General features: G+C 36.7%; 1 protein-coding gene across 25 annotated transcripts in view; it reads left to right on the top strand.

The window, feature by feature from the left end:
- RAPGEF2 (Rap guanine nucleotide exchange factor 2) overlaps positions 1–14,826 on the top strand; it is a 244,967-nt gene extending 230,141 nt beyond the window's left edge. For 9 of the 25 annotated variants that reach the window (XM_014737927.3, XM_014737932.3, XM_014737928.3 and 6 more), the window contains 9 exons: positions 200–223; positions 1,274–1,497; positions 3,111–3,317; positions 6,325–6,477; positions 7,268–7,390; positions 8,576–8,801; positions 9,371–9,930; positions 11,752–12,057; positions 12,788–14,826. In XM_014737927.3, the coding sequence (XP_014593413.1) occupies positions 200–223; positions 1,274–1,497; positions 3,111–3,317; positions 6,325–6,477; positions 7,268–7,390; positions 8,576–8,801; positions 9,371–9,930; positions 11,752–12,057; positions 12,788–12,813 (1,849 nt within the window). In that variant the 3' untranslated portion in view covers positions 12,814–14,826. The remainder of the gene's footprint in view (positions 1–199; positions 224–1,273; positions 1,498–3,110; positions 3,318–6,324; positions 6,478–7,267; positions 7,391–8,575; positions 8,802–9,370; positions 9,931–11,751; positions 12,058–12,787) is intronic. The other 16 variants (XM_070261430.1, XM_005607791.4, XM_023636371.2 and 13 more) reach the window with 5 other exon arrangements.
- The last annotated feature ends 250 nt before the right edge of the window (positions 14,827–15,076 follow it).

Here is a 15,076-nt window from a genome sequence, read left to right as displayed (position 1 = left end):
ATAAAAAAATTAAATATATTTGTCTCTTGAACCAGAAAAACAGTTCTGGTCAAGTTGTGTGTGAGGTAATTATACAGTTTAATGTTCGTGGGCTTCTAGTACTGCTTATCCAGAAGTCTAGTCCCTTCTTTCTGAGCTTGTGATCTTTCTGTCTCTCTTTCTACACCCATGCTTCAATCTCCATGGCTCTCACTTACAGGAAGAAGAAATGGAGGAGTTTGGGGTAAGTGGTGGAGATCTTGCATACCCACACACAGTTCTTATTCCGCTCATTGCATTGTTTTCTTACCTGCTATATTTTCTGATGCTTTGCATTTTTGCAATGTTTTCTTAACCCTCTTGCTCTAGCATAATTTCAGTTGGCAAACTGACTTCAAGTTTAATCTGTTGGGGCTTTTGCTTTTGAGGTCATGATCCATGAGAGCTGTGAAATGATTAATGATTGTTTGGGGGAACAGTAGGCCAGGCATACTTCTGAGCTTTCAGAAAGATTTTATTTTAATATAATTTGTGTGTTTTGTAATAGGTAGAACCTAAGGTGGGATGAGAGAAGGAAGGATGTTAGAAAGAAAAATTGTGCAATTTAAATACTATTGCACAGATATTTGAGAAGTAAATACATATAATTTATTATAAAAGGTGCCCCCAGGTGTTAAAACTAAATTGTTTACAGCTCAACTAACTACTATTTTCATTCTATAAACCAATTCTTTTAAAAAATAATTCTTAACAATTCATATGCTAGTTTCTATATATATGTGTTTACATTTGCATGACCATTTTATTAACAGATTGACCATATTACTTTAAAAACTGACTACATTTAACCCAAGGAATAAGAAAATAATTGTTAACATTGCAGCTAATTTTATTTAAATCTATGTGAAACATCCTCTGTAGGAGAAGTAAATTTAATGTAAATCTTAATTGTAACTGTGTATTCTTGCATGAGCTTTTACATATAATCGTTATTATTTGCTGGCTTCTGTGAGAGAACTGCCTTGAATTCTCTACAGATGTGCAAAGTAGAAAATTTCCTAGTTGGAACAGAACAGGTGCCAAACATATGTATGTATGTATACATGATTCTTTAAATTTAAAAAAGTTTGATTTTTATTTGATTTATTCTATAGTCCTTTGTAACGGTTTATTTACCAGAATGAGGCATGTGACCTTTGGAACACAGAATATTTATGTAAGTCTTGGCACGTTTCAAATAGATAAAGAAATCCCATGCTAGAGTGAGCTGCATATCTGCCTTTTCATCTTCCAGGTCTCTCAGCCAGGGTAGTACAAATGCAACAGTGCTAGATGTTGCTCAGACAGGTGGTCATAAAAAGCGGGTACGTCGTAGTTCCTTTCTCAATGCCAAAAAGCTTTATGAAGATGCCCAAATGGCTCGAAAAGTGAAGCAATACCTGTCCAATTTGGAACTAGAAATGGATGAGGAGAGTCTTCAGACATTGTCACTGCAGTGTGAGCCAGCAACCAACACATGTGAGTTTTTCCTTAAAGTGGCTGCGGAATCTGACTAGAATGCAGATTTGTTTCATGTGGAACGGTATGGGTGGTGGCAAAACAGGGCTTAATGCAGAGGGGGAAATAGCATCCTGAGACATACCAGCCTTTACCTGGAATGCTACTCTTGAAAACCATGCAGCTAGGTCTCATGTCCAACTGGGTTAGAGTGGGGGGGATGACACTCTAGACTTGATTGGGGTGACTGTTGTTTTGGTTTCATCCCGACACAGCCAGTGTGCAGGCACAGGACACATGGGTGGATGCGTCTCCCATTTGCATCCCTTGTTTTCTCACACAGATACTTCTGAAGTAATGGGCAACCTGAGAAGGGTTAGGGGCCCAGCAGGTCAGAAGAGCATAGAACTAGGTGTGCTGGCTGCACTTTATACCCTCAGCCGAGACAGCACCCAGCAATAAGTTCAGCAACCATGTAAAGTGGTAATTCTGCTACACAACGAGTCACAACTCAGCCTAATGTGTAGCTTCCCAGCCTTTAAAAATCTGGCTAGGCTAGAAATGGGGTGTGTGTTGGGGGAGGAGCAGTTTTCTCTTTATTTGCATCTGTATTTGTAATACAGAGGCATTTTCCACTTAGGACACATTTAGGTCTTTTATGGGTTGGTTTGAAGATATCTACTATAGAATTTAAATGTAGATAGATGATTTGAGAAGATTCAAGTTATTAGATTTACCCAGGATACCATAAAAGCACAGCATTTCTTGTCCTCTGAAGTCAGATTGGTCTGCGTTCAAATCCTGTTTGTTCCTCATGCTAGGAATGTCACCTTAGGCAAGTTACTTGAGTTCCCTAATCTTTAGCTTCTATAAATTATGTGTAAGGTGGAAGAAGTGTACATGTGTCATTGAGTTGTTTTCAATATTAATATACTATACATACAGCATTCAGTTGCCCTATAAAATTAGTTTGCATTCTGTCTGCCATGGAATTATATACTCAGTATAATATTCAAGCAGTATTGGCTGCTATTAGCTAACATAGATAATTCTACCCCACTGGAGAGAGAATTTGATAGTAAAAAGAATTTGTTAATACCATTTATTAAATAAAAATAAGCTCATATACATCAAGGAATTTTGGACACTATTTTAGAAACATAGATAATTCTACCCCACTGGAGAGAGAATTTGATAGTAAAAAGAATTTGTTAATACCATTTATTAAATAAAAATAAGCTCATATACATCAAGGAATTTTGGACACTATTTTAGAAAAGTAATTCCTAATAATTTTTCTGTTGAAGCTTTTACCATATATTTCTGTTTTATATATATATACACATAACATCCTGAAATATCCACATTATTCATAATGTATTTAATAATGTAATCATCTTTTGTGATAACTAGTTTCATAAAGTAAATATCTTGGTCCTGTCATATTTTAATATTTTCTGTACCTCGAGTTCTCCCCCAACCTCATTTCTGTCCTTTTTCTAGGCAACAGGAAAAAAGATACACATTTTAGTATTCTAACTGCAGAAAATGCTCATGCAGTTCTAAAATTATCTTGTATGTAGCTACTAACATCTTTAATTTCTTGTTCTATTTTCAAACCAAACAATTATCAGTGCCTAAGAACCCTGGTGACAAAAAGCCTGTCAAGTCCGAGACCTCCCCAGTGGCTCCAAGGGCAGGGTCGCAACAGAAAGCACAGCCGCAGCCGCAGCCCCAGCAGCCGCAGCCAGCACATAAACTCAACCAAGGACTGCAGGTTCCTGCTGTGTCCCTTTATCCCTCACGGAAGAAAGTACCAGTAAAGGATCTCCCACCTTTTGGTAGGTGACTAAATTCATATCCTCTTTTGGTGCCTTTGACTGCCATGTTTTTCAGATTAAGAAAAAATGTTTATCTTGGATATAACATCATCTAATATACTTGAGTCTCCTCCTGATTGCCACCTCTGAGTAAAATATTAATGTTTAGTAAGTTAGACAGTGGAAAGGACTGTTTTTATAGAGCATCTCATTTAATCATGCTCATTTGTCATGGTGTAAGGGGAATGTGTGAAATGGAGGCATAAGGCTTTTTCTACTTTAATTTTTAATGAGTACAGAACTTGCTTTGTCCATATACATTATTTAAACTAGTTTTGCCTTATGATCAATGAATTGCTGGAATTTAGGCAGAATATTAAGTCAAATGATTTGTCTGGAGGTGAATTATTTGTTGAATCACTGATTCTGTAACTTGCAGGGGAAAATATAATTAATTCTTAAATGTTAAGGAGCCAAATCATGCTTCATCTTTCATATTAAAAATAACATATCTGGGGGCTGGCCCCATGGCCGAGTGGTTAAGTTCGCGCGCTCCGCTGCAGGCGGCCCAGTGTTTCGTTAGTTCGAATCCTGGGCGCGGACATGGCACTGCTCATCAGACCACGCTGAGGCAGCGTCCCACATGCCACAACTAGAAGAACCCACAACGAAGAATACACAACTAGGTACCGGGGGGCTTTGGGGAGAAAAAGGAAAAAATAAAATCTTTAAAAAAAAAAAAAAAAAAGTAACATATCTGGGGCTGGCCTAGTGGTGCCGCGGTTGTATGTGCACATTCTGCTTCTCGGCAGCCTGGGGTTCGCCAGTTCAGATCCCGGGTGCCGACTTGGCACCACTTGGCAAAAGCCATGCTGTGGTAGCAACCCACGTATAAAGTAGAGGAAGATGGGCATGGATGTTAGCTCAGGGCCAGTCTTCCTCAGCAAAAAGAGGAGGATTGGCAGTAGTTAGCTCAGGGCTAATCTTCCTCAAAAAAAAAAAAAAAAGTAACATATCTACTAGTGTAGTCCCTTTATGTAAATGTTACAACAAAATTATTGTTCATAAAATGTACTGGTTATTTTTTCTAAGTACTGTGAAAGGAAACAATGCTAATAAAAAGAACAAAATTTAAAAAAATAAACTGATAGCAAAGAGTTTACTTAGATAAAATAGGATATGGGTAACTAAGCTAGTTATAAGAACAACCTGTCCTTATGAGTTAGGTAAGAGTCTTATGGTGGATCCTTCATTTACTCTGTCTTTGCCTCATTCCTCCTGGTCAATAAATGTCCCATTTGTTGAGTTTGGGGAATAGTGAGAAAAGAATACCTTTACTTCTCATTTCCCTTTCAGATATTTGTATTGCCCCCCCATCACACACAAACGGAATTACATGTCTCTACGTCAACTATCTTCTTAATATTCAAATATTCCTAAATGCCCTGCAATCTGACTTCTATTTCCTCTTTTACACTGAACTTGTTATATGGAAGATTATCAGTCTTCCCTTTAGCTAAATATAGCCTATTAGCCCAAATGTAGGTGTGTCTGACTAAAGCTATCCCCCGCTTTCCCAGAGAGGATCTCTCTCAGAATGTGTTTAGGCCTATCTGAATTTATGAACTTTAGCAATATGGATGCACTAGTTGTATGTCTTCTTAGGATAATTATTTAGTTTAACATAAATATTTAAAGTCATATAACATAAACTATTAATTTAGAGATGCTGAGTCCCCCTACTCTAATTCATGAAATAATTTTCTCCTAAACACTTTCTGCATTTTTTATATCACTGTCTTTTTCATCACTAGAACTACTTTTGAAGAACACAGTTTTCTAAGGCTTAGGATCTTCACACACATCTGCATTGTTGACAGCATTGAAAGACAGCACTTTTTGAATCTGTGTATGATGCTGGCCTTGAAAATTTTTTCCAAATCAATCAAAACTATACCTTCATAAAGCTTTAATGTAACTCGTATTCTCATGCATTGTGTGTATATTAGTATCTATAGATGTAATTAAAGTAGTACTTTAAAAATGATTTTTAGAAAATTATATTAAAACAACATCAAACACATGAGGTGAAGTGAAGGATTAGATCTTTGTGAAATTTCATTGCTCCTTTTTAATGGATTCTGTTAAGTCTAAGAATATTAAAACTAGCATCGATGGAGGTAGTTTTAGGCTATAATGCCTTCCCAAATATCTCTCTTTGTAGTTCAAAATAATGTAATTGAGAGTGCCTTATAATAATACTAGAGGATTTATAAGATATTTTAATGGGACTCCTTCATTTCTGAAAAATAATTTTTTGGGGAAAAAAAATCACCTTATATTGGCATATATAATCCTTTTTCTTCTACTCTCATCCTCCTTGATCTTACACCTTGCACTGGATTGCTCCCTTCTTCTGAAAACCTTCTGTGGTTTCTTGGGTCTTTCATGAGTCACAGCACTTTCATGGGTCTCCTCCTGACTTCTCTTTCATTTATTTATTTGATCAAATATTAACTGCATGGAATTCCTTAGAGCTCCTTATTCACTTTTCTTGTTACTTCCTTTTAGCTCTTGGCTCTACTTTTCTCCCATCATTCCCACTTCCCCTGAGCTAACATATCCAACCACACCAAACTACCTGTTTCCAACTCAAACCCAAGTTCTAATAATAAATATTCTTAGCTGCGTCACTTTCATCCTAAATTCAAACATTCCCGAATTCTTTATTTTTTCTTCATTGTTGTCAAAGATATTGCTGAATAAAAGTGGTGGTTAAGATTCAGAATCTAAAGTAAAATATCAGAAGCAGTCTATTTCTAGTATTCTGGCAGATATGTCAGAAACCAAACTACAGGTACCTTGTGCCTTCTATAAGCTTACTGTTCACACCGTGAAGAGTACCAAGACCATTAAGATTGTAAGTAGGTTGAAAACTAAATGTATTATTAAGTCTTAACACAAGAAGGTTTTTTACTCATTAATATTATTTTCCATCTTAAGAATACATATTTTCTTTCTCTTATAGGCATAAACTCTCCACAAGCTTTAAAGAAAATTCTTTCTTTATCTGAAGAAGGAAGTTTGGAGCGTCACAAGAAACAAGCAGAAGATACGATATCAAATGCGTCTTCACAGCTTTCTTCTCCTCCCACTTCTCCACAAAGTTCTCCAAGGAAAGGTAGAACTGAATTACTAAATTACTCATTGTTTCCCTTTATAGAAATCTGTATGTTTCAGCTATACAAAATTCCAGAGTTATATATTACATCATTTTTTATATTATAGAGTCATTTAAAATGATCTAATATATAATGCCCAATGGATTTTTTCTCCCTAAGTTTATAAATTTGGAAGGATTTTGGTATTTTTTAATATTATACTTATAGTAAATAGTGTTAAATTTATAACTATATAAGGCCTTTTAGAAAATACATTGAAGTTTTTTATTGATTCTAAGTGTGGAAATAATTCTATACTAAAGTTGGTCTAACTAAATATGATTATATAACATTAATTACAGAGTTGAGGGCTTTAAAAACATAAGAAAAACTATCTTCCTGATTTATTTTTCATTGTATTAACATGGGTCTTGATTACCTTTTTTGTTGCTGTCTTGTTTTATTTTTAAAGAGATTAAATTTTAGACAATCAAACTCTCTTCCTTATGTTGATGCCTTCTTTTATTAAAATAATAGATAATTTTCTGCTGCATAACCCTCCAGGTTACTTTCTCCTCCTACCCTTTAATTGAATGGGTGTGTGTGAGCCAGTATTAAATGGCTAAGACAGTTTTCCCTAAAGGAAAGCCAAAAGGATTAATAAATTGTTAGATTTCACTGGCACAACAACTACTTTTTCTGCTTTACTTTTTAGATATTTCAAAGAATCTGTGCATTTTATGTGGGTATCAGTCTCTACTGACCTTGTTAAATGGATATATCTGAATTCTTTTCTCATCCTGTTGTTAGGTGGCAGTGGCAATCAGCTGAGATCTTTTGGCTCCGGGCAGTTGGACTTAACCAGTTCCTCCTCTTCTCTTGGAAGTGAGAACAGTAACAAGAATAACAATGCACCACGGACCTATGGGATAGGTGGGGTTATAGAACCAAAAACGGGGTGGGAAAGCGAGGAATCATCTCATTAGTTAAGGAAAATGGGAGAATTCCTCCAAATATCAAGTGCTCCATCTGAGTAATTATTTTTATAGAGATTTTTTTTGAGCAGACTCTTCATGAAAGGCTTTAAATCTTATCTGTTAGAACTTGCAGTATGGTTTATAAAAAGCCATTTCATAGACGAACACATTAAATCTTATCAAGACCTGTGCAACCTTTAAAAAATAAATCAGGAATTAACAATTTACTGAAAGGATGGGGAAGTACTATTTAGAGAGTAAATTAGCAACATTTAGGTGCTCTAGATTTAATTTTTTATTAGGTAAGTGGCATTGAAAAATCTGCATTGCATACATATAATATAAAATTAGTATTTTAAGTAACATGAGATCCTTAGTAATGTAAAAAAATGAGTAGAGAGAAAGAAGATTCAGATGTTTTCATTAAAAATATCAAGACAAGCCTCTCTCTCTTTGTGACTCTCAACATTATTTGTAGCAACAAAGAAGAATTAAGGGTCCTTCAGGTCAAAAAACAGACATCTGTTTAGACACAGTGATGATCCAGGGAGAAAATGGAGATTTTGCACTTATGTCCTTGAAAACAATTGGCTTTGATGTGATTTACCCAATATATTATTAATATTGAAAAATGGCAAAAATCTGAAGATCTTATATCTTATTCTTATATATCCACTTACTGTTATAATATTTCCAGTTGAATTATTCTATGCCATGTTTTAAAAACTGAAAACTCTGTTGAAAACAAGATTACTGACTTTGCAGTTTGGAAAAAACTCATGCTTTTAAATCTGATCAGAGTTATTCTTAACAGTTTCTTTTATATAAACTAATAGTTGTGTGATTTATATTTAAGGGAGCTAAGACTAGTCGAGTAATGCCATGATACTGCATCACTTCCTGGCTCATATAACAATGTTTTCCTTTTTCCTCTCTAAACTTTCATTAAGCAAATTAAGCTTCATTTGAGTAAAAATTCACCTTATCTCAGTTTTCTGGTCTCCACAAGTAAAACGTTTTTTTCCCCACTCCAGTGGTGATCTCTTTGGCCTCCATTTTGTTTTTGCTTCTATTTGGTAGACTTTGGTTTTATGTTATAAACCTACAGTGTCTAATTAATATGCTTGTATTTCCCATGCAGGCTATACTTTGGCTCCCAGTGGTACTGTGGATAATTTTTCAGATTCTGGTCACAGTGAAATTTCTTCACGATCTAGTATTGTCAGCAATTCTTCCTTTGACTCAGTGCCAGTCTCACTGCATGATGAGAGGCGCCAGAGGCATTCTGTCAGCATTGTGGAAACAAACCTAGGCGTGGGCAGGATGGAAAGGCGGACCATGATTGAACCCGATCAGTACAGCTTAGGGTAGGCGGCTTTTCTGTAGTGTTCTTTTACATTCCTTCTTCCATCTTTTAAAAATGAGTCCTTTCTTTTAGATGTATATTTCTATTTATTTTACATAATGCCTAAGAAATTTTCTCCCATCTCGGGTCTAATTTTCACAATTTCTAGATTATTAAGTACCATGCTGTTTTTGTTGTGCAGACAGCTTTTCAAGTTGGGTTTATTCTTTATTAAATCACAGTTCTGTGTTGATGGCAGAGGGTGACTTGAGGATATATCCCAGTTCTTTTATATGAGCTGTCTTCCTGAAATAATCAGATTATATTGAGCCTTGTAAGGAAAATTTTCCTTTATTATAAGCAAGTAATTGTTCTTTTCCCTCTATATTTATTTTATGGTAATGACAAGGTGAGAAAACTGGACATGTTAGAACTGGCTGCTACAGTGTAATTCAGTGATCCTTTCATCCTCTTCGTGGGATGAAGGAAAGCCACCTTTAAGGAAAAAGTACTTTGGCTTTATCATAGGTTTATTAGTTAACAATGTTCCTTTTTCTTTTTTCAATTTTTAAATTTCTTTTGACCACGTAGGTCCTATGCACCAATGTCTGAGAGTCGGGGCTTATATGCTACAGCTACGGTAATTTCTTCTCCAAGCACAGAAGAACTTTCCCAAGACCAGGGGGATCGCGCTTCACTTGATGCTGCCGACAGTGGCCGTGGGAGCTGGACATCTTGCTCAAGTGGTTCCCATGACAATATACAGACCATCCAGCACCAGAGAAGCTGGGAAACACTTCCATTCGGGCACACTCACTTTGATTATTCAGGGGATCCTGCAGGTTTATGGGCCTCAAGTGGCCATATGGACCAAATTATGTTTTCTGATCATAGCACAAAGTATAACAGGCAAAATCAAAGTAGAGAGAGTCTTGAACAAGCCCAATCCCGGGCAAGCTGGGCATCTTCCACAGGATACTGGGGAGAAGACTCAGAAGGCGACACCGGCACAATAAAGCGAAGGGGTGGGAAAGATGTTTCCATTGAGGCCGAAAGCAGCAGCATAACATCTGTGACCACAGAGGAAACCAAACCTGTTCCCATGCCTGCCCACATAGCTGTGACGTCAAGTACTGCAAAGGGACTTATTGGTAAGCTTATTGGAGAGCTTTGTCATGTCTGGATCATGGCTCTAATCTAACTTATTTCAAAAGTAAAGTGATGTGTTTGTAGGTCTTTGTCTCCTTTTGTCCCAGCCATTGCTGTGTAGTTAGCAGTGTGTTCAGGAGTTTGAAATGAAGAGTGGTTGAGAGCCCAGGTTCTGTGGTCAGGTGCATATTGCTATCTCCCAACACAGTAAGCATTCAGCACGTCTTAGCTATCAGGATCAGTAGGTTGCCATTATGGATATTATGTGGTCTAACATTGCTCTTTTCAGATGAAAATTAGCAGGAAGGATGGCCATTCTCTAGAGGGAGAATTTTTGTTTAATTGGAACGGTTTTAAATGTTTTATTCTGTTTTGTTTCCTTGAAGTGTATTTAGAACTGTGTACTTGGCATATTTAAAAATCTTCTATTGATTTTTGTTATACAGACAAATTGCTTCTGTGCTAAACACATCCTCTCTGCACATGACAGATAGAACGAGGGAGAGGCGCTCAGAGATGATGTGATGAGGCAGAGCTTAGGAGTCAGGCAGACTGGAGCTTGAATCTCTGTTTTGCCACTTGCCTAGCTTTGTGACATCGGGCAACATGCTAAACTGTCTGTTTCCTCGTCTGTAAAATGAGCTGGTAATTTCTACTAATGTAGTTGGTGTGAGGATTAAAGGAAACCTCTGCAAAGCACTTAGAACAGTGCCTAAATAGTAATTCCTAAGTACTCGAAAGATGCTGTTGCTTTGCTGCTGCTGTTTCTGTTGTGAAATCTCTCGTGTTCCCTCAGTCCCGTCAGGTTTTATTTTCTATGGCATATTCAACATCTGTGTAATTGAAGTGTAGGAATACGTTATAGGACATAAGAGTCAGAAATTCCGGAATATAAGCATTACAAACATCACTTTTATTAGTAGGGAAATTGTAGTTATTTTACGATGTACATAGCCATGGGTAGATGTCAAATTTCATATCCTTTCAAGATGAATAAGGAGATAACAGTTAATACCTATTCTTAGGCTGCAATTTTTAAAGCACTTTCTTTTAACTAGTACTCAGAATTTTTATTGTAAATGAAAGAAAAATGATTTTTAGCTCCTAACAGATGAGTCTAGAAAGTTCAAGAAAATAAAACTTTGATTTTACTTGCCTTTACAGATTTCGTGTTCTAGGTCATGGACATTAATAAAAGAATTGTAAGAAAAATACATACCTTACATATAGTTAGAATTTTTCAATTTGCATCACTTTTTGTACTATTTTTCCAAATTTATTTGAATTCACTATTTTCCAAAGTGAGGCTCAAGACCTGAAAGTAATGTGGAATTAATTCTCTGCCTGATAAGGGTAAATGCCCGGCAAGGATGGAATAGCCAACCTTGCCCCTGGGGCCGGGAGGGAGGAAGGAACTTGTACCGGGCACCACTAACATGTTCCAGGCATCGTACTGGGGACCTTTTACATTCTCTCTTTGCTTAATCTTTCAATAAACCCAAAGGTTAAGTGTTAACCTTATTACTAGTTTATAGCTAAAGACAAGTTTTGAAGTAGTCCATTTAAGGTTAAAGGTACTTAGATTGCTTAGTAGCTTCTCTCACCAATTATTTCGCCACACAGGGATAGCCATTGTGAATATTTGGTTTAGTTAACATCCATTCACCCACCTACCATATCCCCCACCTCTATCCCATACCACACAAAATCATGTTTGCTATTACACTATGTATGCTCTTTTAATAATTATTTTTATAAACATTTATGGCATGAAATATTCTTCCACAAAATTTTTAATGGCTGGTACACTTTCTTTATTGTAGCACGAAAGGAAGGCAGGTATCGAGAGCCCCCGCCCACCCCTCCAGGCTACATTGGAATCCCCATCACTGACTTTCCAGAAGGACATTCCCATCCAGCCAGGAAACCTCCAGACTACAACGTGGCGCTTCAGAGATCTCGGATGATCCCCCGACCCACCGACACAGCTGGGCCTTCACCGCCACAGCAGCCACATGGGCATCCAGCGAGCGGCAGGCCAGTGAACAAACCACAGTGGCATAAACCTAACGAGTGTGACCCGCGCCTCGCCCCCTATCAGCCTCAAGGGTTTTCCACTGAGGAGGATGGTATATATGCATTCTTAAAACCATAAAGTTAGATGTGCTCACTCATGCTATCTGTAAGCTTTCCAAGGCATTTGTGTTTTCTTAACATTGATCAGCTTTATCTTTAGCCATATATTACACAAAGAACATTTTATAGGTAAAGTTGCAAACTGAGGGTTAAGAAATGCCAAAGATTGCAGAGGGGGTCACTTGTAATAAAGTGTGTACATGGCTGGATTTCTTTCCTAATTCTCAAAGTTTTCTGTGGAAATATCATATTTGGACTTCTTTTTTTTAAGTTTTGAGTTTAACATGTTTTATTACACAGATAATGATTATAGAAAAAAGCAAAACACAATAATTGAAAGTTACTTATAATCCTGCCACTTGCAGATTACCACTATTAACATTTTGTTATATATTCTTCTAGACTTTTTTATGTGTGTGAGTATAGATTATAAAAAAGTCACGTGCTCTTTTATAACTATTTTCGATGTATTTATTATCTTTTCAATCAATAAATATACAATGTATATATTTTTATATTGTGTATATATTTAAAGATATGCATCATATATAAACTTTTTCATCAATCATTAATTAGAAAAAAGACAAGGATTTTAAGTGAACTAATACTAAAAGATAGCTATGGTATTTTTATTGAGCACATCAGTGAATGTATTCTCTCTAAGCACAAGAAACTACTTGCTTGCTCATTAAATTTTTTTTTCTTTCCTGGTTGTGTTTTCAGAAGATGAACAAGTGTCTGCTGTTTGAGGCACAGGTGTTTCTGGATCCAGAGTTAGCCACCTAAAAGGAGAGCACAAGAAGACGTCCCTAGCATTGGAGCCTTGGAACTCACATTCTGAGGATGGTGGACCAGTTTGCCTCCTTCCCTGCCTTAAAAGCAGCATGGGGCTTCTTCTCCCCTTCTTCCTGTCCCCTTTGCATGTGAAATACTGTGAAGAAATTGCCCTGGCACTTTTCAGACTTTGTTGCTTGAAATGCACAGTGCAGCAATCTTCAAGCTCCCACTGTTGCTGCCTGCCACATCACACAGTATCATTCCAAATTCCAAGATCATCACAACAAGATGATTCACTCTGGCTGCACTTCTCAATGCCTGGAAGGATTTTTTAAAATCTTCCTTTTAGATTTCAATCCAGTCCTAGCACTTGGTCTCATTGGGATAATGAGAAAAGCTAGCCATTGAACTACTTGGGGCCTTTAACCCACCAAGAAAGACAAAGAAAAACAATGAAATCCTTTGAGTACAGTGCTTGTCCACTTGTTTACAATGTCCTCCTTTTTTTTTTTTTTAATGAGTTTAAAGATTATGTTCAGAGAGTAAATGTTATATCCATTTAATGATTACAGTATTATTTTGAACCTTTAACTAGGGTTGCCAGCCTGGGATTCTAAAAAACCAAATATGCCGGACAGGGTGTGGCCACACCAAGAAGAGGGGAAGACCTGGCTTGCGACCCTGTCTTTCCATGTCCTTCTGGCCTCACCCGTGAAGTGCCCTAACCTGGAAGTATAAAATGTTAGCCAATTAGTTAGATACCAAGACACCTTATCCACTCCTTCCCCAGTGGGTGGGGTTCTTCTGTAAAACTGTTTGCACATGGCCAGGGGAGGGAAATAGGACTCTTGTGTCCTGTGTCTGAGCCTTATGGAGTGCAGGACAGTGTCATTTGAGGGCGTGTTCTGCTCCATTAAGATGGATGGCAAACCCCATTTTTAAGTTATGTTTCTTTGATTTTTGTTAATTTAGTTTTAGGGATTTTTGTTTGTTTTTAAAGAGAAACATTTATAACTGGATAGCATTGCAGTGAAAGCAGCTTGGGATGTTGGAGCTAATGCCAGCTGTTAATACTGCTCTTTCAAGACAGCCTCCCTTTATTGAATTGGCATTAGGGAATAAACAAGCCGTTAACGTGATAAAAGATCAAAAACCTAGTTAAATATGCCAGCCTTTGCAAGGAGGGTTAGTCACCAAAGACTAACCTGTAGGTGGCTTTATGGACGCTATGGATAGAGAAGGCCTAAGTGTAGCAACCACCTGCTCACAGCTGCTATTAACCCTATAATGACTGAAATGACCCCTCCACTCTATTTTTGTGTTGTTTTTGCACAGACTCCGGAAAAGTGAAGGCTGCCAATCCGAGTAGTACTCAAATGTGAGGAACTGCTGGTCTTGGATTTTTTTTCCATTAAATTCAGCTGATCATATTGATCAGTAGATAAACGTAAATAGCTTCAAATTTTAAAAGTCAGATTGCAGTGTTTTTTCACTGTATCAAACAATGTCAGTGCTTTATTTAATAATTCTCCTCTGTATCATGGCATTTGTCTACTTGCTTATATATTACATTGTCAATTATGCATTTGTAATTTTACATGTAATATGCATTATTTGCCAGTTTTATTATATAGGCTATGGACCTCATGTGCATATAGAAAGACAGAAATCTAGCTCTACCACAAGTTGCACAAATGTTATCTAAGCATTAAGTAATTGTAGAACATAGGACTGCTAATCTCAGTTCGCTCTGTGATGTCAAGTGCAGAATGTACAATTAACTGGTGATTTCCTCATACTTTTGATACTACTTGTACCTGTATGTCTTTTAGAAAGACATTGGTGGAGTCTGTATCCCTTTTGTATTTTTAATACAATAATTGTACATATTGGTTATATTTTTGTTGAAAATGGTAGAAATGTACTATGTTTATGCTTCTACATCCAGTTTGTACAAGCTGGAAAATAAATAAATATAACATAAAGCCTTGTCTATATTCTTAATGAATCGTGCATGCTTTTTATTACTGAAGTGTAACAGAGCCCTTTGGTCTCACTGCAGGAGCAAGTCCTCAGGAGGCTGAGGAGATTTAGCTTATTCAGCCTAAAAACTGCCAATAGCCTATTCTTTTAGGTAGCTTTCTGTTGATTCAGAGAAAAGAAATTAATATTAATAATGTTAACACCAACCAAACCATGTTCAGAAGTCAGTGTTTCTTGAGATTCAGTGAAAAA

This window comes from Equus caballus, chromosome 2 (genome assembly GCF_041296265.1).
Source record: "Equus caballus isolate H_3958 breed thoroughbred chromosome 2, TB-T2T, whole genome shotgun sequence".
NCBI classification, from domain to species: Eukaryota; Metazoa; Chordata; class Mammalia; order Perissodactyla; family Equidae; genus Equus; species Equus caballus.
The sequence above is the reverse complement of the archived record's forward strand: the minus strand, read 5'-3'. Positions and strand labels throughout refer to the sequence as shown.